The sequence below is a fragment of the Lepus europaeus genome, chromosome X (assembly GCF_033115175.1).
Source record: "Lepus europaeus isolate LE1 chromosome X, mLepTim1.pri, whole genome shotgun sequence".
Lineage (NCBI taxonomy): Eukaryota > Metazoa > Chordata > Mammalia > Lagomorpha > Leporidae > Lepus > Lepus europaeus.
In genome coordinates, this window is record NC_084850.1 from 320,248 (window position 1) to 342,778 (window position 22,531).

A 22,531-nucleotide genomic window follows, 5' to 3' on the forward strand; every position below is an offset into this window, starting at 1 on the left:
AAGGCAGGAAGGGGTTGGCACAAAGGAACAGGGGATCCCCTCCTAGGCTCCTGGGACCCACTGAAGGCCTGGCCTCCCCAACCTCTTCTCTCTTCCAAGTAACTCCAGATGGCCCTGCCTCCAGCACAGGGCCAGGAACCTGAGAGAGTGCCCAGCTGCCAGCCAGGCCTCCCCGGCCACGGCTGAATGGGACTCAAGGCTTCCGCCCCAAAGTCCACTGCCCACCACCGCCGATTCTGCACACTGGTTAGGGACGTTGGGCCAGACTGCGAGCTGAGGGCCTCCCCACTGCTCACAGGCTGTCCCTCCTCTCTGCCTGACCACAGACAAGGGGAGGAAGGCTTGCAGCAGGGAGCTGTCAGCTCACCTTCCTCAGCCCCCTAAGCCACGCCTCCCTGCCTCAGCTTACTCAAAAACTGGCACAGTGAGGGGCCACAGCTTCTGGCCCTGGGGGCACAGAACACACCCCTCAAGCTGGTTCCTGTACCTGAGTCGCACCTGCCGTCTCAGGTAGGCACAGCACCCACAGCAGCTGAGACCACCACTTCCCCTCCTGCCCTTCCTGCCAAACACATACTTTCTCCCCAGACATGTATAAGCCATCCACCCCGGAGAGACCGGAAGTAGGCCAGGGGTGGCCGAGGCCCGGGGGAGCAGGGTGGGGGGGAAGGCGACACTGCACGCCACCAGGACTGCACGGTGCCCGGTGACGAAGTGCTGGGTTTACAGGTAGATTTCACCGCAGGAGAGGAAGTTGCCAAACAAAACACACTTTCCCACAGTGCACCTGCTCCAACTCTGACAAGTGCATTCTTTTTATTGTAAAAGAGAAAGGCAGAGAATGACGCTGCCAGGGTTGGGATAGCCAGACGTCCGGAGCCACGACGACACAGCGGTGCGCCAGGGGAGGCCGAAGGGGAGCCGAGACCACGCCACCTCCCAGGATGCTCAGCGGATCTGGTGTGAGGATGAGGAGGGCACAAGGGCAGGGAAAGAGACGACATGAGCCAGGCTGCCTGGCAGCCGCCTGCTTGGCAGCAGGGGGCTGCCCAGTGTCCCCACCTCCTCACCGTGTACTTGTCCCACTTCTTCTCGGGGTCGTAGGGTTCCCAGCGGCTGGCGGGGAAGATATGCTTGTTTTTTTCATACCAGCTCCTCAGCACCACCTTGCCAGCATGGGACTGCGGAAGGAGACGGCCCTGCGGCTCTGCCCGGAGCCACGAGACCCAACACCTCCCGCCCTGCCCTCGGCCGCGGGCACCCAGCGTACCTCATCCTTCTCCACGGTGGCGTCACTGAGCAGCCGCACGTCATCGTGAACGTCGAAGTTGAAGAGTGGCCCTGCAGGGGGACGCACACAGCCCAACATCGTCCTGCCGCCCCCGCCATGGCTGGCGCAAGACGCCGGCAGAGGCTGGGCGGGGGCACTCACCACTCTTTCCCCGGGCCTTGGTGACGATGAAGTCATAGAAGCTGTGATGCTAGGAGCCAAGCACAAGGAAGCAAGTGCTGACGGCTGCCTGGCTCAGCCGCACCCACCCCTGTCACAGGCAGGCCCGGGGCCGGGGGCACTCACGTGGGGGATGATCAAGTCCTCCTTGATGTACATGAGCTGCTCCACGCCTGCCGACCTAAGGATGAGAGGCAGGGGAGGGCGGAAGCAGCCAGCGAGGAGAACTGAGCCCTCCCACCAAGCTCTCTCCGAGGGCAGGAAGGAAGGCGGAGCCTGACCCTCGTCTTTGGGGGCGCACAGTGCCCTCTGTGCCGCCTTCCTACGCAGGGAGCACTTGTGCTGGGGGTCTGCTGCCATAGGCACACGCGCACTCCTCACCTGAGCTCACTGAAGTCTTTACGAAGGATCTCCAGTGCCTTCTGTAGGAACTGCTGCATCGTGTTGCCCTTTTTCATCTGCGTGAGACGCCAGCAGTAAAACCAACACAGACACCTACAGAAGGGCTCTTGCCGGGGCAGAGGCCCAGGGCCCTCATTCCCCACCCCCACCGCTGCCCTCCGAATCTGTAGGGGGGGCCTCCCAAAGCCAAGAAGTGCCTTCCCCCAAACCCGAGGGCCGCCGGGCCCACACTGCTCACCTTGACTGTCCGCCGGTGCCCGGAGCCATCCCAGTAACTGAAGGTGATCTCAATCTCCTCACCTGCAAAGCACAGCCGCCCTTGGCCTCCACATCCGGGTGTCCCCGTGTGCCCGCCCCCCGGGCTTCCTCGGGGCTCAGCCTGTGCTCCTGCTCCACCTCTCTGGATCCCAGGGGCCCTGCCCGGGCTGCACACACCCAAGTCCACGAGTGCTTACTTTTGATCTTCTCTTGCTTGGCTTCCCACTCTTGCCGCAGCTCTTCCCGAAGCCGGTTCTCTTCCTCCTGAGAGAGCAAACCAGCAGAGCAGTGAGGGCCAGTGCTGGGGCCAGGGCCTGGGTCAACAGCAGAGCCAGGGCTCCGTGGCCTTTACCTCACGGTCTCGGTCAGGCAAGAAGCTTGTGTCAACATCTGGATTCTTCCCTAATTTCCTCTTCTTCGTGGTGACCTCTGGAGCAAGAAAGTCGGCATTGTTATATGAAAACGCTTGTGGTCTGCCGGCCCCACTTAGAGAATGGCCTGGAAGGCAAGCGGCAGCACTTCAGCTGGATGCTCTAGCACAGAGCTCGGGAGGACTTCCAACTTACAAACCAACAACTGACGCTGCCCTCCCATTCCTGGGCCCCTTAAAATGAAACCCCCAGAGAGAGACAGGAGCCCATGAAGCAGCTTCCTAAAAGCTCTAGACAAGTCCACGGTGAGGAGGCGGCCACGGTGGGCCTTCCCCTTCCAAGCTGCAGCTCCTGCCACACACAGGGCTGCGTGATCTTTGCCCCCTCCCCGCAATGAGATTTCCCGCATCCTTCAGGCCCACCTCCATCGTTTCCTCATGGGCCCCTTTGCCTGACCTGTGACTGCCACTAAGACAAGGACAGGGCCTGCAGGGCCCTTGGCCAGGCACCGAGCAGGTGTACAGTACACAGGGCTGCCTCCCTCCCCAGCCTTCCCAATTTGTACCTGACGGCCCCTAATTCTGGGGCCAAACCAGATATGTAAGATTAGGTGGAAACTATTCAAAACTGAATTAACTACTCGGGGCCTCAGTCACATGGCAAGCGCTTCGGCCACCCGTGCCAAGCGGCTACCATCTTGGGCCATGCAAACACTTCCAACATTGCAAGGTTGGACCAGCCAGCCTGGGCTTGAGACCACCCTGCACAGCACTAGTGAAGAGCAGCTTCTGGAACATTACTGACTGGCTACCAGTCTGCTGCTGACACTAAGCCCCACGCCAAGCTGTAACAAAAGGTGCGGGGGGGGGGGGGGGGGCAGCGTGATAGAGTAGCAGGTCAAGCCACTGGCCTGCAGTGCCGGCATCCCATACAGGTGCCAGTTCTAGTCCCGGCTGCTCCACTTCTGATCCAGCTCTCTGCTATGGCTTGGGAAAGCAGTGGAAGATGGCCCAAGTCCTTGGGCCCCTGCACCCACGTGGGAGACCTGGAAGAAGCTCCTGGCTTCCGCCTAGCCCAGCCCTGATCGTTGAGGCCATCTGGGGAGTGAACTAGCAGATGGGAGACCTCTGTCTTTCCCTCTCTCTAACAACTCTTTCAACATATATAAATACATAAATAAATAAATAAAATCTACAAAAATTTTAAAAAATTAAAACCCAGTGCGGTCTGGGACCCATGCGATCCTCTCCTATGCCAAGAAGCCAGGAACCCAAGTCACGACTGTGGAAGGGCGAGCCCACCCGCCTGCCCTGAGCCCACGCTCACCTTCCCTTTCCAGCTCCTCCTCGTACATGGCTGCCTCCTCTTCCTCCTCGGCCCCCTCCTCTTCTTCTTCCAGGGTGAAAGACAGACTAGAGATCTTCCGCTTGGCCTCCTTCTTGCGCTCCTTCTCTCGCAGTTTCTCCAGCTTCCTATCAAGGGCACGCAGGCGTCACGTCCCATGTCCTCCCCTCCCTGACCCAGAGCCTCCTGTGCGAGACTGCAAGCCGGGACCTCCCCAGCACCCCAGGGGCCCACAGGCATAGCCTCCATAGCCAGGAGGTGCCGCAAGCACCCACAGCTGCAGCTCCTTCGACTGCTCCTTCTTGGCCAGCTGCTTCTCCCGCTCCTTCACTAGGGCCTCCTGCTTGGCCTTCATGTCATTCAGAGTCACCAGACCTGTGAGGCAAGGAGACGTGGGGCAGGTCAGCCACTCGGGGCCAGCAAATGAGTGGCCCCTGGGCTCCGGCGACGACGGCGCATGCGCCCTGCTCACCCACGGTGCTGGACTTGAGCTCTGCCTCCACGGCATCGTAGTGCGCAGAGAACTTCTTGTCGATATTGGATTTCATTATGTTCTCCTGTCCGAGAGTGAGAGTGGCACTGAGCGCCCCCACCCCCTGCCCCCCGCCGGCTACTCCAGCTGGAAACAGCTCGCTTTGGGGAACTACGTGCTGGTCCTAGATCTGCCCCTTGACTCACTACAATGTGACCCTGGAAAAGCCATGTCCCCTTTCCTTTGTTGATGGAAGGGTCCATGAGGCTGGGGGTAATGTTCCCTGGGTAGCCTGGGACCACCTCACCTTTGGCTGTTTCTGTTTGCAGCCTTTAAGCTAAAGCGCCTGCAGCCCAGAAGAATGGTCAAGGAAGCCAGCCCCTTTGGGAGCGATTTTTCTCCCTCCAGATTCCAGATGTTGCCAACAGCTTTACCACAAGGCCTCTTCCGTGCAGCCTCAGCCCACTGGGTGCGACTGAGCCACCTCTGGGGTCTCCAAAAGATGTGGCCAGCAGAGAAATCTACTTTCAGCTTGCCAGACTGTCCCTGAGCACGCAGCAGGCCTCTGCGACACTGGTTCCTTAGAGGGGCGCTGTTCCCCTGCTGACGGCCCACTCTCACTGGACACTTGCTGAAGTGCTGCTTGGACCACTAGCACCCGAAGGTTCGCCTTTGTTGAGCGAACAGGGCGCACAGAGGATCTGCAATGTGCCTCAATGGCCGGCGGGGAAGCCAAGCTTTGCGGGGCGCCCCCTGCAGCTCTCCTGGGGAGAGGGTCTGCCCTTCCCAGTACCCATTGGGCCAGGCCAGGAACCTCGCCCCGAGAGCAGAGGGAATCGAGCCACAATGCGCTGTGCTTGGGAAGGGCCGCGGAGACGCCCATCAACACAAACACTGAGGGTGACATCTCTCTGCTAGACGCTTGCTACAATCCAGCCAGCTCAGATCCTGGGCCCATTTTACAGATGAGACCCGCCGGCTCGCTTCCGGCCCCTGCTGGAGGTCGACACGCAAGGGCCCCGCCCCGGCGCAGGGCCAGCCCTCCGAGAACTCGCAGCACGCCGCCCGGGGTTTCCCAGGGCCCCAGCGTCGCACGCGGCCGCCAGGGGGCCCCGGCGGCGCGCATGCTCCGAGGCGCCCCGGCCCGCACCTCTGCAATCCGCTGCTTCATCTGCTCCATCTGCTCGCGCTGCTTCTCTCGTTTCTTCATAAGGTGCATGGCGCGACCCGCCTCGCTTGCGGCGCCCTTGTATTGAGCCATGGCGGCGGCGGCGGCGGCGGCGGCGGCGACGACACTGACAGCGGCCCGGCTGAGTCTCGGCGGTGGCGGTGGCGGTGGCGGAGGCGGTGGCGGTGGCGGTGGCGGCGGCGGCGGCGGAGGCGGAGGCAGCGGCGGCGCAGTCAGCTGACGCGTGACGTCAGTCACCAGGGACTGCGCGGGCGCCCTGCCCTGCTCCGCCCCGCGCCAGCCCTCCCGGCACGTGACTGCCACCCGCCCCGCCCGCTTTCCGGGACTGGGCCCGTTCCCAGCCTTGACTCCCATCCCTCATTGGCCTGGAGGTTGGGGGCCCCGGCTTCCTGCGCTTGTTAACCCTGACTCCACGTTGGAACCCCCTGGTCACCCTATTTCCTCCACCTGCTCGCTGTGGACCCCTACCCAAGGACATAACCCCTAGTCCTCCTGCCTCCTCCCTGCCTGACGTCAGGCCTTGGTTGTCCACGCTCCCCCTCACCTAATTGGCCATTGATCTGGAGACTGGCATCCCTGCTACCCTACCTGGGACTTTTGATTCCCATCCAAAGCGGGGCCCGAGTTCTCTTCCCTCACTAGGCCTGAAGGTGGCAGTCCTGGTGCCAGCACTAACTCCCGGGAGGGCCCTGGGCAGGTCAGTTGCACTTCAGCCTCCTCTGAAACGCCCTGATGAAGAATGTCAGCTTCCAGAGTCAGACCCCAACCCAGGGAGCCAAGGCCCTGCCAAGAACTAGAGACCCAGGCACAGGTTTCAACACGGTTTTATTGGGAGGCTTTGTTTTCCGTGAAATACACTAGAGGTTGGGGAAGGGGACACATTCACTTCGCAAGGTAAGTAAGGGTTTCCCACCACTAAAGGAAAGGGGTGGGGCAGGGCACATGGGGTCGGGATCCATTTTCCCACCTCCTGCTTTGCTCACATTTCTTCTCTCTTTCAAGTACCGGAGAATGCAAACACAAAGACAAGAAACCAAAACAGAAGATCAAACTCCACCAGGGCCACACCTAAGCCTTCCCGGCTCCCCAGGCTATGCCAGGACTGGGAGGGGCTGGGACAGGCTGGGAGGGGCTTGGACAGTTCACTGGACAACCCCCAGGTTGCACTAGGAAGATGCAGGCTCAGGTGGGATGGGCTGAAGTTAATAAATTAGAATAAATTACGGGGAAAAGGAATGCAATTTTGTGCTGGGAGGGCCCCTTCTTTCCAACACACGAGAGAGTTGGTGGGGGGAGGCAGGGGGCATCTCCAAAGGCCACTACAGTTAGGAGCAAGAGCGGTGGGGGCAGAAGCCAGCTTTTCCTCCATGTTCTTCCCAGACAGAGCAGAAGAATTAGGGGCGAGGGGAAGAGACACGCACAAAGAAAGGAACCGTCTTTTCCTAGGATAAGGAAGGGCCAAGGAAGAGATGCTATCCAACCCCCCATCTCCCAAACCATCGCTAAGGTTAAGGATTTGGTCAGTGAATCAATGAGGTGGGTAGTAGGAATGTGGTGGGGGAAGCAGAGAATGCTGGAAACAGGGGTGCCTGTCCGCACCATCTCCCCAGCCCTGCAGGACGCAGGAGGGGGCGGCAGCGGGGGCTAGCAGGGGTCAGCAATCACTGGTCAGCTTCTCCAAAGACGTCGTTCTGTTTGCGCTTCATGTTCTCAAAGTCAAAGGCTGAGCCAGCCATGCGCTTGTAGATGTCTTTGATGTCATTGCAGGTTGTCTCAAAGTGTGTGGTGGCATCGTAGGAGCAGGAACAGAATACCTGGCAACAGCCAGAGCCCAGGGCCTCAGGTGAGTCGGGCAGGGCAGCCGGGTGGGCGGTCGGGACTTGGGGCTGGGACAGGCACTTACCTGGCTCTCAGAACCATCATCAATGGGCTCGTACAAGTCACTGATAGCCACAAACCTGACAGGCAGAGACAGGCCTCACAACGGGCCCCGCCCTTCCTGGTCCTCCCCACCCCCCTCGGGCTCCGTGCAACCCCTTACTTCTGGTCAATAGGCTCCAGCAGCTCCAGAGCTGGCTCAACCTCCTTTTCAGGCTCCGAAGTCTCCACTGTGGTGCTGGCAATGGCGATGTACTTGCCCTGCGCAGCCACGTTGTGTGCGTAGGAGATCATGCACACATAGATGTCTGGCCGCAGGAAGTGCTCAGTTAGCATGGGCCAGAGTAAACACCATGCAAAGAGAAGGTGCCTAGGGGCTGCATGTGATTCTGACCCACCTGATCCAATCACCCCCGCCCCACACAATGGGCAGCATCCAGGCTGTCACCCTCACAAGGAGAAAGAGTCCAAGCCACCCAATCCCTGGGGCCCCAAGTCGTGGGGACTGTCACATGGCTCTCATTTCTGCTGTGGAGGGATGAGGCGGGGAGCCCCAAGGCTGACGGGGAGAGACAGAGCAAGCCTACAGAGAACACCCAGGAGGACGTCATGTGCCCCGGCCTACCTGACTTCCTGTTGACCTGGTTCTGGGGGATGATGATTTGGCAGGAGTTGGCGTCGTTGGTGTTCTTGATGGGGTGGCTGAGGATACAGATGATGCGGATAACCTGGCCAGCCTTCCGGACGCGGTCTGGGATGTAGCTAGGGTCACAGATCAGCTGCTTGCAGCGGGCCACCTGTGAAGGCACCGGAGGGCTTTACCTCTGTCCGATCCCTGCCCTAAAACCTCGTGGGGCTGAGCCCACACATGAGGCCAGGCAGCAGGCAGAGGCTCCACTCCCCTGGAACGCACAGCCGCAGCCGGCAGGGCAGGCAGGTGAGTCCAGAAATGGGGTGAGCCCCGGCTGCAGGCACACTGTGGTCAACGATGCTTTCTGCACTAGACACAGCACGTGATCTTTGTGGCTTTTGTTTTTTTTGGATTTTCTTTTAAAGATTTGTTTATTTGAAAGACATAGTGACAGAAGGAAACACACACACACACACACACAATCTTCCATCTCTTGGTTCCCTCCCCAAATGACAACAGCCAGGGCTGGGCCAGATCAAAACTAGGAGCCTGCAACTCCATGTAGCTCTCCCACGTGGGTGCAGGAGCCCAAGCGCTTGGACCATCTTCTGCCGCTTTCCCAGGCTATTAGTACGGAGGTGGCTCGGAAGTGGAGCAGCCGTGACTGGAACCAGTGCTCATACAGGATGCCGACGTTGCAGCCAGTGGTTTAACCTGCTGCGCCACAGCACTGGCCCCAGTACACCACCTCTGAAGGGGACCTTCCGCCAACAGGAATGGCTTTTGGACCCCCAGTTCTCAGCTCTGAAGCCCTGGGGCTGAGGTGTGCAGCAGACCCCGCAGCAGTCGGGCTCCCGAGGAAGGAGCCCCGCCCTAACCACGGTGGCCCCACGGCCCAGGGAAGGCTTACCTCTCCCTCAGACTTCACGCCCACAACCTTGCCGTTCTCCATGATGATCTCGTCCACAGGTTTGTTCAGCATGTATGTGCCCCCGTAGATGGCGCTCAATCTGTGGGAAGGGGAGAGAAGCTGAAGTGCCCCTCCCAGGAGAAATGGGGACCAAGTCTCCTGTGCCGTGCCCTGCCACCACTGAGTATAGAGGAGGCTTCCCCAGGCAGGCGGTGTCAGGACCCTCGGCAGTGTATCCCAGCCGGCACTGTGGTGTAGCGGGTAAAGCCACCACCTGTGACACCAGCACCCCATATGGGTGCCGGTTCAAGTCCTAGCTGCTCCACCTCCAATCCCTGCTAATGGCCTGAGAAAGCAGCAGAAGATGGCTCAAGTGCTTGGGCCTTTGAACCTTCATGGGAGACCTGGAACAAAGTCCTGGTTCCTGGCTTTGGCCTGGCCCAGCCTTGGGCATGTGACCATCTGGGGAGTGAACCAGAGGATGGAAGATCTCTCTCTCTATATATATATATATATCTGCCTTTGAAATAAATAACTAAATCTTTTAAAAAAGTCCCATCCCATCTTACTGTGCTCTTTCCTTTGGAGCTTCATGCCTAGAATATCCTGCAAAGGGCTAGTGTGAGGGTAGCCTGAAGGACCGGCACCACACAGAAAGAGCCTGAGGGACCAGAACAAAGTCCAGCTCCCCACTGAGCGCAGACTCAAGGTTCCTGAGTCTGCCTCCCAGGGCTCTGCACTTCAGTGTGCTGGGGCTGTGTCCCCATCTCAGATGTCAGAGTAGGGAATGCTATGGCAATCCCCAAGGGAGGCATTGCTATTGTTGCTCTCAGTCCCACTTGGGCATCCCAACTACACAAAGCCACGTTCTCACCTTGCAAAGCCCTGGGGCAGCTCACCCAGGCCGTAGAGTGGGTATAAGTATGGGCTCTTGCCATACCGGGCCAGGGACTCACTGTACAACTTGATACGGTTAATGGTCTCCAGACAGGGCTGGTCCAGGTAGCTGGGGGGACAGAGGTCAGGGAAGATGCTCCAACAGGCTCCCTGGCTCACCCCACCACCCCGAATGGCCCAGGGTAGCCGGGGGGTCAAGTGCAGGGGAGGGGCGGACAGGCAACAGGGGAGCCTATGGCTGAGTACGAGACATGTGCAGGGTAGGCAGAGGGAGCAGTGGGCAGGTGTTGGGAAGGCAGGGGAAAGGCCAGGCAAGGGGACCGCCGCCACACCAGCTTCCCCTCACTCATCAGTGCGGTAGAGTGCCAGCGCGTGGCCAGTGAAATCAATGACATCCTGGCCCAGGTCAAACTTCCGGTATACGTCACGCATGCTGGTAGTCTGGGGATCGACGCCCTCAAAGGTCTTGGGGTCATTCTCATCAAAGTTTGCCACAAACACCAGGAACTTGCGGAAGCGCCGTTTCTCAAACATGCCCATCAGATCTGAAGAAGGCGGCAAGAGGGGACCCTTTGCACTAGAATACAAAATTCTCCTTCCCGCCCCCCAGCCCCGTGAGCCGGCCGAGAAAGCTGGCATCCCGGCTCCCAGTGAGGTGTGTCACATGACCTTAGCGTAATCTCTACCTGTTGCGGCCTCGGTTTCCCCACCCATATGAAGAGGGGGTTGGGCCGGGCATACTCTGAAGGCCCTCTTGGCTCCGACACTTAGAGATGTTCCAGGGCTCAAGCGGAGCCCCTGTCAAAGGCTTCCAAAAAGGAGCACCTTCCACTCCTCTCTGCACGCGCATCTCACTGCTAGCAAGCCGCTGGGAGGTGAGGCACGTGGCAGTAGCAGGAACAGAACAAGGGACACCTGCTACCTCACAGGGGATGTGACCTCGGGCGAACAGTGGCCGGCTCTGGGTGTCTACCTTGCCACCCGTCCTGAGGTCGGGAGACCCACACTCACTGGAAGCCAAGGCCTCGGTCTCAGTGGATGGCACTTTGTAGATCTTGCCGCCTTTGTAGACAAAGCTGCCCTCCACCACCTTGAAGTCCAGGTAGCGAGTCACCTCCGTGTACAGTAGCATCTTTACCAGCTGCCCTGTGGTGGGGACAACATCAGCACAGCTCCCTGCAGGAGCTCTGGCCGGCCTGGCTGGCCCTTGTCTGGAGCCCAACCCGCTCTGGTCCTTCCCAGTCACCATCGCCCCCCAGGAAAACCGCAGCAGCTCTTTCATCTCCCTCACCATTGGCCATGAGGAATTTGGGGATCAGGTCAACGTTCCAGTCTCGGCCCCGGCCCATCGACTCAGGGGGCCCCTCCAGCAGCTGAAAACGCTTATATAACTGTAAGCAGGAGGGGGAGAGAGAGAGACACCTCAAGGACTGGCCCTCCCTCTCCCTGCCACCCAGGAAACCCGGGCGGCTGCTGCTACACTGTGGCTTCAGTGAGAGGTTACCAAGGGCCAGGCCTGGGCCAGGCTGGGCAGCCTTACCTCTTCCAGGGGAGTGATGGAGGAGCTCTCGCCCCCATAGTAGGGGTTCCGGTCCATGTGCAGCACCTTCTTCCCGTTCACAGACATGATACCAGACAGGATGCACTCCTAGGGGTGTGATGACAGCCGGTGCGCTCCCACCTGCCGACTTTGCACCAGCAGCCCTGATCTGTTCTCCACCCCAAGCCTGCCACAATGGACAGCTCCTTCCACGCCCCCAGCCTCCGCTGCCGCTGCCTTGCCTAACACTGGTGGTGATGGCTACATCTGCCCCATCTCCTTTTTTTTACCCTGTTAAGCAGAGGTGAACCAGAGAGAAATAATGAGGGAGTCGAGGGAGACAGAGTGTCCAGCAGACACAAGGACAGTCTCATGGCACCGACTGCCAAGAAAGTCCTCTATCTGTGCAGAGCCGCACAATACGGCAGATAAGACACAATGAGCCACACAGCGGACCTAGCCAGGCCGCAGAGGGCGCCCAAAAGGGAAGTGAAGAAAGGCACTTGGACTCTCAGGCCCCACCCTCGGCTGCTCTATCGTCAAAGGCCAGGAGCCCCTGACCCTAAGCCTTCTCCACCTGGGCTCAGGAGGGGCACCTGGGCCTGGCCTGAGGGAAATGTGTCTCTCAGGGGAGCGGGTGAACATGCTATGGGGGAAGGGGGACGATGAACATTCTCCCTAGTCACTGTCACCAGCCCAAGGACAAAGGCTGCAGATATTGCTCAGCCTCAGGTCTCCATGGGAAACCAGGGTGGGGTAGCGGGAATGTGGTCACTGCCCTCACTGTTAGTTCTTCTGGAACATTCCCTGGCTCTTCTGATCCCAGAAGCAGCCAGGGACACAGGATGAGGCCCCAACCTGGCAAGGCCCCCTAACCCCAGGTCCTTGTACTTCACCCCTACTAAGATTAGTATAAGTTGGGGGGGGGGGGCACAATACTAGGAGGGTGATGGGTGGGGGCGATGGGTGGGGACTGGATGGGAGGGACTGGGGGGCATCAGGCCGAGTGGGGAATACGTTTTCCGGCCCAGCAGGACAGGGTAGGGAAGATGGGAGAGGCCGGGAGTCGGCACCCAGGGAGTCAAGGGAGCAGCCAGGAGACCCCGCTTCGAGGTCATGGCAGCGAGCAGAGAAGACGTCGCGAGGCCAAGGGGGCTGGGGAGTGGGGAAAGAGAAGGTAGTGGGGTGGGCACGGGGCTGGCTTTTCGGGGACCCAAGGGCAGAGGATGGGAATGATGGGAGGATGGGTTTGGCGGCCAGCGGCTGCATCATGGCAGGGATTCGGGAAGGCACGAAGCGGAGGCGCAGGCGCCCGAGGCCACACTTACGGTGAGGCCGGTTCCCAGCACGATCACATCGTATTCCTCGTCCATGGTCAGGCCTTGGTACCAGCGCCCGCCCGGCTCCTCCTCCTGTTTCACCACAGCAGCCGCCGCCGCCGCCGCCGCCGCACTGGACCAAAGATGGCGGCACTTCGAACGCCGCCTGACCCCTCCGCCGCGTCAAAAAGTCCCAACACTTCCCGGGGCCCCACCACGCCTAGCAGTGATCACCGCTTCCCTGGCTCGCCTCCTACGAGGGTTGCCGGTACCCGGGCCCTAGCACCAGCGCGGCTCCGCCGGCGTCGCCGTTTGCCAAGGACCCAGAGGAAGCTAGGCGGGGCGGTCCGCTGACCGGTACTGCGGTCCGAGAGGGATCCGTGCGCGGGAGCCGCGCGCGCCCCGCCCCGCCCCGCCCCCCGGGAGGCTCCGCGCGGCCCCGCGGGCCGGGCACGCGCTGCTGCAGCAGCCGGGGGCGGCCCCCTCACGACGCTGAAGCTGCCATTGTCACAGCGCCCGCTGTCCCGACCACTCCTTCCCTACCTTAAACGGTTAGGGGCCCAGTTTGCTAAAAGAGTCCCTGGCGGCCCCTGGCTCCTGGATTTTGGCCTGGCTGGGATACACCTAGGGCCACCACCACCACCCCCCCCCCCCCGCACCCACCCGCCCTCCTGCCCTCCTCCCATCCCTCGGTCCAACGCTTTCCCACTTTCTAGTCCAGAAATGAATGACAAGAGGCCCAACGTTTGGCGACCCATCTTTATTTTATTAGGAAGGAGACAATGGAGCACCCCAGGCTCCTGCCAGGCGCTCCTGAAACGAAGTGGTCACACCCAGCCCACCTGTCACGGAGGTTCCTTCCTTCTGAAGTCACAGAAATAAACCCCAGCATACTGCTGATTGTTAACACAACATCACCAGGATACAACAACGACAGCCAAGCGGGACACAGAAGTGGTCACTTCCACATTCTGCCAAACTCGGGCAACCTGAAGCTCTTGGCTGCTGTAGGGAGCCCCATAAAGTGGGGGAGGGAGAACTTGCTACACAAAAGCGCTATGTACAGTGAGAGCTTATGGTAGATAGAGAAGAATAAATAAGGGGAGGAGAAAGGGGACCCTAGAACTAATGACCCCTGTGCTTTACCATGGCTGACCCCGGGAGACAGGTCTAAAATCTATGCAGAATATCTACACCTTGTCAGCAGAGCTGGGAGAAGCCTCGGGGAAGCCCCTCAGCAGGCTGATGAGGGAGCAAGACAGGCTGAGGGGAGCTGGGGGGTTCATGCTATGGTAGGAAGATGGGGTTCTTGAGTGCCATGTACCATAAGGTGGGAAAATGACAACCTGGACACCATCACAACCACAACCCCCCCCCCCCACTGGCACGGGGTCACACAATCTGGGTCAGAGAGATGGCAGGGCCCTTGTGGTCATCAAAGCGATCCATGGTCTTGAGGCTGAGGATCATGTGCAGGCCATAGGTGAAGATGAAGAGCATGAAAAGGGAGGTGAGCAGCCCCATCCAGATGCCCGGAGAGAAAAAGCCGGCACAGTCGCTGGCGTAGGAGAACTGCTCACCGGTCACGTTGAAAGCCTGAATCTGGAGGACACACAGACACAGGTCATCAGGGACGAGGTGGCTACACACGGATGGGAGACTCAACAAGAGCTGGGCTCCGGGAGACAGCAGACAACCCACATTCCACGGACAGGGTGGCACAGGAAATGGAACCCCAACTACGTGCCCGAGCCCCAGTGAAGCTAAGACTTTCTTCAGGCCCCCCAGGCCGGCAGCCTGGGCCCCTCCCTGCTGCAAACCTGGAAGTCGTGCAGAGTCATCTGCCACAGTGAGGGCTGTGTGCGGGCCACCAGGAGGTTGCCGTTCTTGCTCAGACTGCTGACGTACTCGCAGTGGAAGGAGTAGATGCTGGGCCCCGTGACCTGGGAGGCATTGAAGTAGACGACGGAGCCGTTGCTGTGGATTTCCAGGCGCTCCATGGTAAACCAGTGCCGGGCAGACACTGGGTAGAAGCGGTTAGCCAGAACGAACCTGGCAGAGGTGGCAGCGGTGTCAGGCGCGCAGGGAGGCCTGCGTGCACAACAGCCCCCCCCCCATGCCTCAGCTGCCCCCAGGACTCACTTGAATGTCACCGTGGTCCCAAAGAGATGGTCGTAGGTCAATGAGAGCCTGTGGGGCCGGAGTCAGAGAGGTAGGTTCCTCAGGTCTGCCCCAGGGCCTCACAAGGCTACCTCCCCACCCAACAGCTGAGGAAATGGAGACTCCAGTCCTATTTCGAGTCAGGAAGCTCCCCACCTCCTTCCTCTGGCTCCCCTGAGCCTACCACCCTTCCTTTCAGCTCCCTCTTAGGGTCACTGAGGTGCTTGGGTTGGGCTGTGGGCATGAGAGGAAATGGGAGGATCTAGGAGCCCACTTGCAGTCCTAGGGGTGGTGCCAAGGGGTACAGCCCGGATCGACTGTGAGGTGTTAACAACCGGGGCCCAACCAAGGAGCGTGGGGAGGCAGAACTATGAGGCACTCCTTTCCTGGGCAACCCCTCATGAGACCAGCTGCAGCTCCACGGTGCCCACACCTACCAAGACCCCGACTCCCCACCCTCGTCTTCTGACCCTCAGTAGCAGGAAGCGCATCTGGTGGCATGGTCCTCCCCAGCCCGGTGCCCTTACCTGGCAATGGAGTCATTCCAGAAGGAACCAGTCAGGTTGAGCTCCTGTACCCCGAAGGTGAGGGGTGTCAGGTCTTCCCACTGGTCCTTGTAGGCCACAGAGAAGTTCTGAGCCCAGAAGAGGATCCGGGGGGCAGTGGTATTGTAACTTACAGGGGGGTGGATCACAGTGGACACCGGCTGTTTTTGTAGCAGCTGGCGACCTAGTCCCCCAGCCACCATGGCTACATCACGGGCCACCTGCAGAAACACCCAACAAGCTCCTCAACGGCCCAGGACAAGCCCCAGCCCACCGTCACATCCTCCCTCCTCTCCCCACCCGGCATCCCTGTGCACTGTGGGCAAGTCCCAGGGGTCAGAGGCGGCCTCCTGCCAGAGGGCCACGTACCCTGGAAGGGCGGACAGCCGTGAGGGCTGCCGTATACGGGACGTCCTCAGACTGGAGGGTGCTTAGCACCTGCCCGATGACCTCATCTGAGGGTGACGGGAAAAGCAGAAAACAGGGTCACATTTAGAGATACACCCCCACTGTCTGCTTTGCAAACCTCCTAGACCGCTTGGAAGCAGGGCTTCCATCTCTCCTGAGGATCCCGAAGATCAGCCATTTCTCATCCCACCCCTCTCCCCGGCTCCCGCAGAACAACAGTGGCCTCTGTCCGCAACTCCCTAATGCCAAGTCCTACCTGAGTGAAAGGGGAAAATGCACAGAGGTGCAGAAAAGTCCTCCTGAGTCCCTGCAACCCATGTGGGAGACCCACATCGAATTCCGGACTCCTGGCTTCAGCCTGGCCCAGCCCCTGCTGTTTTCGGCATTTGAAGAGTGAGCTGGTGGATGGGAGACCTCTCTCCCTGTCTCTACCTCTGTCTCACCTGTGTCTCTCTTCCTTTCAAACACAAGCAGACATTTTTTCATAACAGGAGAAACTGGCTTTCTGGGCTCTAGCACAGAGGGTCCCTAAGCATTCTGACAGCTCTGCCATGTCTGGGAGCCAGTGTGTCCCTGCTCAGTTGTCAGCTGCTCTAGGAAGCAGGTGGGCCACTCTGGGCATCAGCAGGGGCCAAGGAGCCGCGACTCAGCTCTTTGCCGTGCTGGCCCAAGGGCAGGATGAGGCTGTGCATCTTCCCTGCCCCCACTCACCATTGCCTGTGAGGACTTCCCTGGGTGCCATCAGACCAGAGCTATGGAAGAAAGAGAGAGAGAGAGAGAGAGAGAGAGAGAGAGAGAGTGTGAGAGAGTCAGAGCCCTGCAGGGGGCCTCCCTCAAGTCCCACCTACGGCCCTCCCTCCTCCCCTCCAGCTTCTCCCTGCGGCTAGCCCTGCTCATAGCCTGTGCACTGCAGCAGGGGCCCTGGAACCCACGCCGTGGACTGGCGCAGTTCTACACCTTTGCTTTACCTCAGCTCCCCTACCTGGGATCCAGTCTCCCTTCTTCCCATGTCTTACAGTCACGTTCAAGCTCCTGCCACCTGCTCTGTAAACAGGGCTTGGCTAGGCCAGGAGGGGCTCCTCAAGTAGGGCCCATGTCTGTCTCATCTCCAGAGGCCCCACAGGCTAAGCTCAGGGCCTCGTGTGTCATAGCCTGGCAGGAGGCACTTGCCACCACTGCTAGTTACACTGGGCACCTTCCGGGAGGGTTTGGTTGACCTGTGCTACCAAACCCAGAGCCCAGGGTCTTGTCCCTCTCTGGGCCCCAAGGCTGGGGGCTGGGCCTCCCAGGCCATACCTGGTCGTGTAGGGCAGGCGGATGAGCAGCAGGGCGGGGAGGCTGGCATTGAGCTTCAGCTCCCGCAGGGTGGCCAGGTCCACGTGCAGGGGGCTGGCCCCAAGCTTCTCCTGAAGGTAGGTGGTCAGAGTGCTGACTGCGTACCAGTCCACAGCGGGAAGCACCAGTGAGGAAGGGGCCAGGTCCAGGGCATTCTGGAGGCAGGGGAGAGGCCAAAGTCTGAGTGGATCAGGGGACTGGGAGGCCAAGCCACACCTCTCTGGTTCAAGGTCAGAAAACTTTTCCACACCCTGTGCCCTAGACACTCAGCCCCCAGGCCTTTCCACCCCTGAAGTCAATCTGAATCTCCATTCCCATTGTGCTGGGATGGGGGCACAGGAGACCCCCAAGGCCAGGGGCTGGGAAGAGATGCTTACCTCCAGGTTAGAAAAGGCGCTGTCCTGCTTGTTTCCGAACACACCACCATATGCCGTGAAATCCTCGATGCTCAGCTGACAGGGAAGCAGGAGGAACGTGTCAGGGCTGTGCGACAAGGGCTCGGGGCTGTGCACTCTCAGGGCCAGCAAAGTCTCCTTGACAGAACTGGACCTGCAGCCTTCGGGTATTGGGTGGGGGTCAGGGTGGGGGCCAAAGGCTTGCTCTCTTTCCTCCAGCACCCTTGGCCAGGGCGAGAAGATGCGGAAGGCAGTCATGGGGCTGGGAGATCAGTGGTCAGCTGACTTGTGGTAACCTCGGGAGTAGGAGTCAGCCACCTTGACTGCAGACAAGAGGAACTGGGGAGGGAAAGGGGAAGCTGGAGGGAGGGAGGGGGCAGCCAAGTGCATTCATCACATGCCTCCCCCCAAGATGGAAGCCAGAGAAAAGGAGAGCGGTTTTAGCTCAGAGTCAAAGATCTTGGAACCTGCTGGACGAAGCACTAAAGCCTCAGGAGCACAGCAACCCCAAGTGCATCTGTCCTTCAACCCCAGCCCTCCAGTCCAGTCCCCAGCTCCCTCTGGCTTTTTCCAGTTAGGCCCAGGGCCGATGATCGTAATCAGCCTCGCTGTTTAGTATACACACTGGCCCAGCCTCCACTGTCTACAGAGACCTTCACCCGAGCCGGCCACCTAGAACCCTGGCTGCGGCCAGTGCGCTTTCTCCAATCCAGAGATCGGACCACTACCTATTCTACATGGCCCACTGCTTTGTGCCCCATTTACAACAGTGGGCACTGCCCCTCCCCGTGCAATGCAACGCACCACCTCACAGCCTGGTTACGTTCTGGCACCTACAGTTTCCCTGTCAGGAATAGCTTTCCACCGCAGACACGTGGCTTCCTCCTTCCTTCCACTGAGGTCTCTACTCAGATATCACCTCCTTTTTGAGGCCATGCCTGATCATGGATTTTGAAAACATGTCCCCAGGGGCCAGCATTGTGGTGTAGTGCGTAAGGCCACCGCCTGTGACACCAGCATCCCATGGGCACCAGTTCAAGTCCCAGTTGCTCTATTTCTGATCCAGCTCCCTGTTAATGTGCCTGGGAAAAGCAGCAGAGGATGACCCAAGTCCTTGGGCCCCTGCACCCACGTGGGAGACCTGGATGAAAGCTCTTGGCTCCTGGCTTCAGCCTGGCCCAGCCCCAGCCATTGCAGCCATTTAGGGAGTGAACCAAAATATGGAAGACGTCTCTCTCGAAATAAAATAAGTCTTTTTTAAAATTTTGGCTTCAAAATTAACTACTATAGCAGCCATCTGGGGAGTGAACCAGTGGATGGAAGATTGTGTGTGTGTGTGTGTGTGTGTCCTTCTCGCTCTGTAACTCTGACTTTGAAATAAATAAGCTAATTGGAAAAAAGGACTATAGCCGTGATATATTATATACCAACTTGGGACTTACTAGTTGCCCCTACGAGGATGTCAGCTTCATGAGGGGAGGGACTTGGATTGTCTGCTTACTGCAACACCCCCCAACACCTGAGGATACTTGGTACACAGCAAGACATTCCATATTTGGCAACTGAGTGAGCGGACAGATGCCCTAAGGCTCGCAGATGTAGCAGCTCTCATTTACAAAGATCATTTCATGTGTCCAAAGGCTGGCGAGTGGTAAAACTAGGATTGCGTTTTAGTCTGACTACGTTATTTACCACCTCCTGGCAGGAACACAGGCCAGCATGACCACCACCACTCGCCCACATAGCAATGGGGTGAGGCTGCCAGGTGAATGAGCCATACAGGGCCCCGACAAGGAAGGGACACGTTGAGGCTTGACAGTCGTCCAAATGCCACTGCTGTGCTGCCCTAAAATCTTCTCCTGCTTGGAAAAGAGGGAAACCAGCTGCTTACGTTCAGAAACTCGGGAGAAGTCTAACAGCCTCATGCTGGGACCAGAGTGTTCTCTGTAAAGCAGGGAGCGTCAGCAAATCACTGAACCTTGACAAACCTTAGTTTCCTTGGCTTAGCACGGTGCCTATGAAACACTAAATGAGTGGTGGCTTTCCTGTTACTTTATCACGATCATTACAGTTAGAATGAGGAATCTACCCTCCCTTAGCCATGTGCCCTTGGGCTTCTCACAGCACCAGTGCTCTCATCCATTACCAGGGATGGTAATCCCCACCACCTAGAGAATGGCAGATAACATCTAAAGTGCTGGCTACTTGGTAAGTATCTGGCCTCTGACCCCTTGCTGCCTCCAGTCAAGTTGGTGCTGTTTCTCTGGCTCCAGCCATTCCCATACAAGCGTCTCCTACAGGCCTTCTGAGGAGACCAGCCACGCCTCCCTCCAGTTGGGACAAGGTCACCGAAGCGTTCCTCCGGGAAATGGGCATCATTGTCTTAGGGCAGAGCAGGCTGCAGCGAGCACACCTTGTCCTGCAGGAACAACAGCACATTCCGGGGGCCCAGCTCCAGGGCGGGGTCTAAGTAGGTAGACAGCTGCATGTCGCTGGTGATGTGGCCCTCGTGAGTGTCGGCCGCGGGAGCCCACAAGTCCCTGGTAGGGGACACAAAAGGTGCTGTCATGCGGGGGCGCATGGCTTGAGATTACCAAGCCCACGGGCGCCCTGTTTGATGCGCGGGGCGCAGACTGTGTCGCCGAACGACATGCTGCGAGCCCTTGAGCGAAGGACAGTCCCCCTCTGGACCTCGCCGCCCCTCGCAGATGACAGCCCCGAATTCAGCCAAGGGCGCCTCAGCCGCCGCGGCACGCAGCGAAGCCCACCCGGCCCGGTCTGCTCACCGGTCACTCGACCACAGCACCAGCGGCACCTGCTGCTCTGCCGCCGTCACCACCGCCACCAGCAACAGTAACAGCGGCAGCCATGGCACCCGCCACAGCGCCGGGACTCGCAGCGTCTCCGTCCGCATCCGGGCCGCCGCTGTAGCCGCTGCCGCCATCATAGCCTCAGCCTCCAGTGCCTGGAAGACTGCGGCCACCGCGGATCAGGTGACTGGTGCTCCCGCCGGAGCTCCGCCCCGTGCCGCCATTGGCCTGGGCCTACGCCTTCTCGCCACAGCCGCACGGTGATTGGGCCAAGCACATGCCACTCGCAGCCACTCCTTTTCACTGGTTGGCTGTACGTGTCTCCAGGCGCGTATGCCCTGAGTGGGAAAGGAGGCGGGACAAGCTCGACCCGCTCTGGCCCGGGCGGGGCGGAATGGCTGTAAAGACTCTCACTTGTACAGGTTCACCCATCCCTATCTTACTCTTTGCCTTAAAAATTGCAAGAATGCTTTCTGTTTAATTATAGGTGTACCCTGCGTGATCCAGGTGGGAGGAGAATGCGATCCCTTAGAGTGAAGAAAGAAGAGGGCCCAGGATAGTACCCGGAGGAGGAACACCAGCACCTACAGTAGGCAGGGAGATAGAAATGGAAAGAGGGTCCTGAAAAGAGAGTACAAAAAATGAGGAGGGGAAAGTCCACGGAGAAGCGAAGTGGCAAAGATGTCTTGACGAACATTGCCAGTGTCGGCTGCCACTGAAAATCAGGCAAGATGAGCGCTGGTGACTTTGCCAAGAGCTAGCCCCGTGTGGCTTTAGTGGAGACACGTTATGACCCTGCCCTTTCTCCAAGTTTGCCTTAAAGGAAGGAAGCATAATGTGGCACTCAGAAAACGGGAGACACCACCTCTAAGGAATGGAGACACGTTTATTTTTCTCTGTGGCGTTGTTCGATTTCTTGGACTGGTGACCATTACAAAGCAACTAAAGGATAACTGTAACCAGGTCTTGAACTCTCCTGATTAATTCAGGAAGACGCGAGCTGGTGTCTGCCACTTACCTTGAAACACGCCTTAAATAAAAAAGATGGAGGAGGCGTATGGCCTAATGCTTAAAAAGCCACTTGTGGGGCTGGGCATCCAAGTGCCTGGGTTGGAGTCCTTGGCTGCTCCATGTGCAATGCAGCTTTCTGCTAGCGCACTCTTCGAGGCAGCAGGTGATGGTTCAAGTACATGTGTCCTGGCCACCCACGAGGGAGCCCTGGGTGTAATTCCAGGCTCTTGGCTTTGGCCTGGCCCAGTCCCAGCCATTGCAGCTCTTTGGGGAGTGAGCCAGCAGATGGAAGATATCTCTGTCTCTTCCTCCCTCTCTGTCACTCTGTCTTTCAAATAAATATAATAGAAATTTAGAAACATTTTTTTAAAAAGAAAAATAAAATGGAAAGTGGGTACAGAGATAGATGTATGGATACTAAAATGTTAATGGCAGAATTACAAGCCTTTTTTTCTTTTTCTTTTTCTTTTTTTTTTCTGGACAAGCAGAGAAACAGAAACACACAAAGTTCCCATCTGCTGGTTCACTCCACAAATGCCCACAACAGCCAGGGCTGGGCTATGCCAAAGCCAGAAGCCAGGGGCCGGCACTGTGGCACAGTGGGTTAAAGCCCTGGTCTGAAGCGCCGGCATCCCATATGGGCGCTGGTTCTAGTCCTGGCTGCTCCACTTCTGATCCAGCTCTCTGCTGTGGCCTGGGAAAGCAGTAGAAGATGGCCCAAGTCCTTGGGCCCCTGCACCCGCGTGGGAGACCCGGAAGAAGCTCCTGGCTCCTGGCTTCGGATCATTGTGGCCATCTGGGGAGTGAGCCAGGTGATGGAAGACCTCTCTCTTTCTGTCTCTACCTTTCTCTGTAACTCTGTCTTTCCAATAAATAAAACAAATCTTTTAAAAAAAAAAAAAAGCCAGAAGCCACGAAGGAGCCAGAAGTTCCATCCAGGTTTCCCATGTGGGTGTCAGGAACCCAGTTACTGGGCCATCATCTGCTCCCTCACCGGAAAGCAGAGCAGCCACGACTTGAACTGGCACTCTAATATGGGACACAGGCATACCCAGCAGAAGCGCCACAATGCCAGCCCCTCTCTGTGTGCTTTTCTCTCTTTCTATCTCTTTGATTCACTGTCTTTGTCCCTCTGTCTTACAAATAAATAAATAAGAATTTAAAGAAATCTCTTGTGAGGAAAGAGGAAAATATCTATTGTAAAAA

At 58.5% G+C, this 22,531-nt stretch overlaps 3 protein-coding genes across 4 annotated transcripts; all 3 read right to left on the reverse strand.

Moving 5' to 3' along the window:
- Positions 1 to 799: 799 nt before the first annotated feature.
- FAM50A (family with sequence similarity 50 member A) lies at positions 800 to 5,639 on the reverse strand. Of its 2 annotated transcripts, none has more exons than XM_062183247.1 (13): positions 5,448 to 5,639; positions 4,298 to 4,382; positions 4,101 to 4,200; positions 3,808 to 3,953; positions 2,463 to 2,608; positions 2,308 to 2,374; positions 2,091 to 2,152; positions 1,832 to 1,908; positions 1,577 to 1,631; positions 1,433 to 1,481; positions 1,271 to 1,341; positions 1,071 to 1,181; positions 800 to 957 (listed from the first exon to the last, which is right to left on the reverse strand). In XM_062183247.1, exons 1-13 carry the CDS (start codon positions 5,556 to 5,558, stop codon positions 949 to 951), a joined length of 1,089 nt encoding a protein of 362 aa, XP_062039231.1. In that variant the 5' UTR covers positions 5,559 to 5,639; the 3' UTR covers positions 800 to 948. The 2 variants fall into 2 exon arrangements, with proteins under 2 accessions (XP_062039231.1, XP_062039232.1); XM_062183248.1 differs by having other exon boundaries at positions 2,463 to 2,539; positions 5,448 to 5,635.
- A 655-nt stretch (positions 5,640 to 6,294) lies between these two features.
- GDI1 (GDP dissociation inhibitor 1) lies at positions 6,295 to 13,011 on the reverse strand. The gene is made up of 11 exons (XM_062184515.1): positions 12,671 to 13,011; positions 11,343 to 11,450; positions 11,094 to 11,193; positions 10,814 to 10,948; positions 10,149 to 10,347; positions 9,780 to 9,911; positions 8,906 to 9,005; positions 7,990 to 8,161; positions 7,528 to 7,672; positions 7,390 to 7,444; positions 6,295 to 7,300 (listed from the first exon to the last, which is right to left on the reverse strand). Exons 1-11 carry the CDS (start codon positions 12,713 to 12,715, stop codon positions 7,148 to 7,150), a joined length of 1,344 nt encoding a protein of 447 aa, XP_062040499.1. The 5' UTR covers positions 12,716 to 13,011; the 3' UTR covers positions 6,295 to 7,147.
- Positions 13,012 to 13,411: 400 nt separating this feature from the next.
- ATP6AP1 (ATPase H+ transporting accessory protein 1) lies at positions 13,412 to 20,483 on the reverse strand. Its single transcript, XM_062184514.1, has 10 exons — positions 20,291 to 20,483; positions 19,918 to 20,044; positions 17,487 to 17,561; positions 17,071 to 17,264; positions 16,486 to 16,526; positions 15,736 to 15,821; positions 15,349 to 15,587; positions 14,804 to 14,851; positions 14,482 to 14,713; positions 13,412 to 14,263 (listed from the first exon to the last, which is right to left on the reverse strand). Exons 1-10 carry the CDS (start codon positions 20,449 to 20,451, stop codon positions 14,054 to 14,056), a joined length of 1,413 nt encoding a protein of 470 aa, XP_062040498.1. The 5' UTR covers positions 20,452 to 20,483; the 3' UTR covers positions 13,412 to 14,053.
- Positions 20,484 to 22,531: the final 2,048 nt, after the last annotated feature.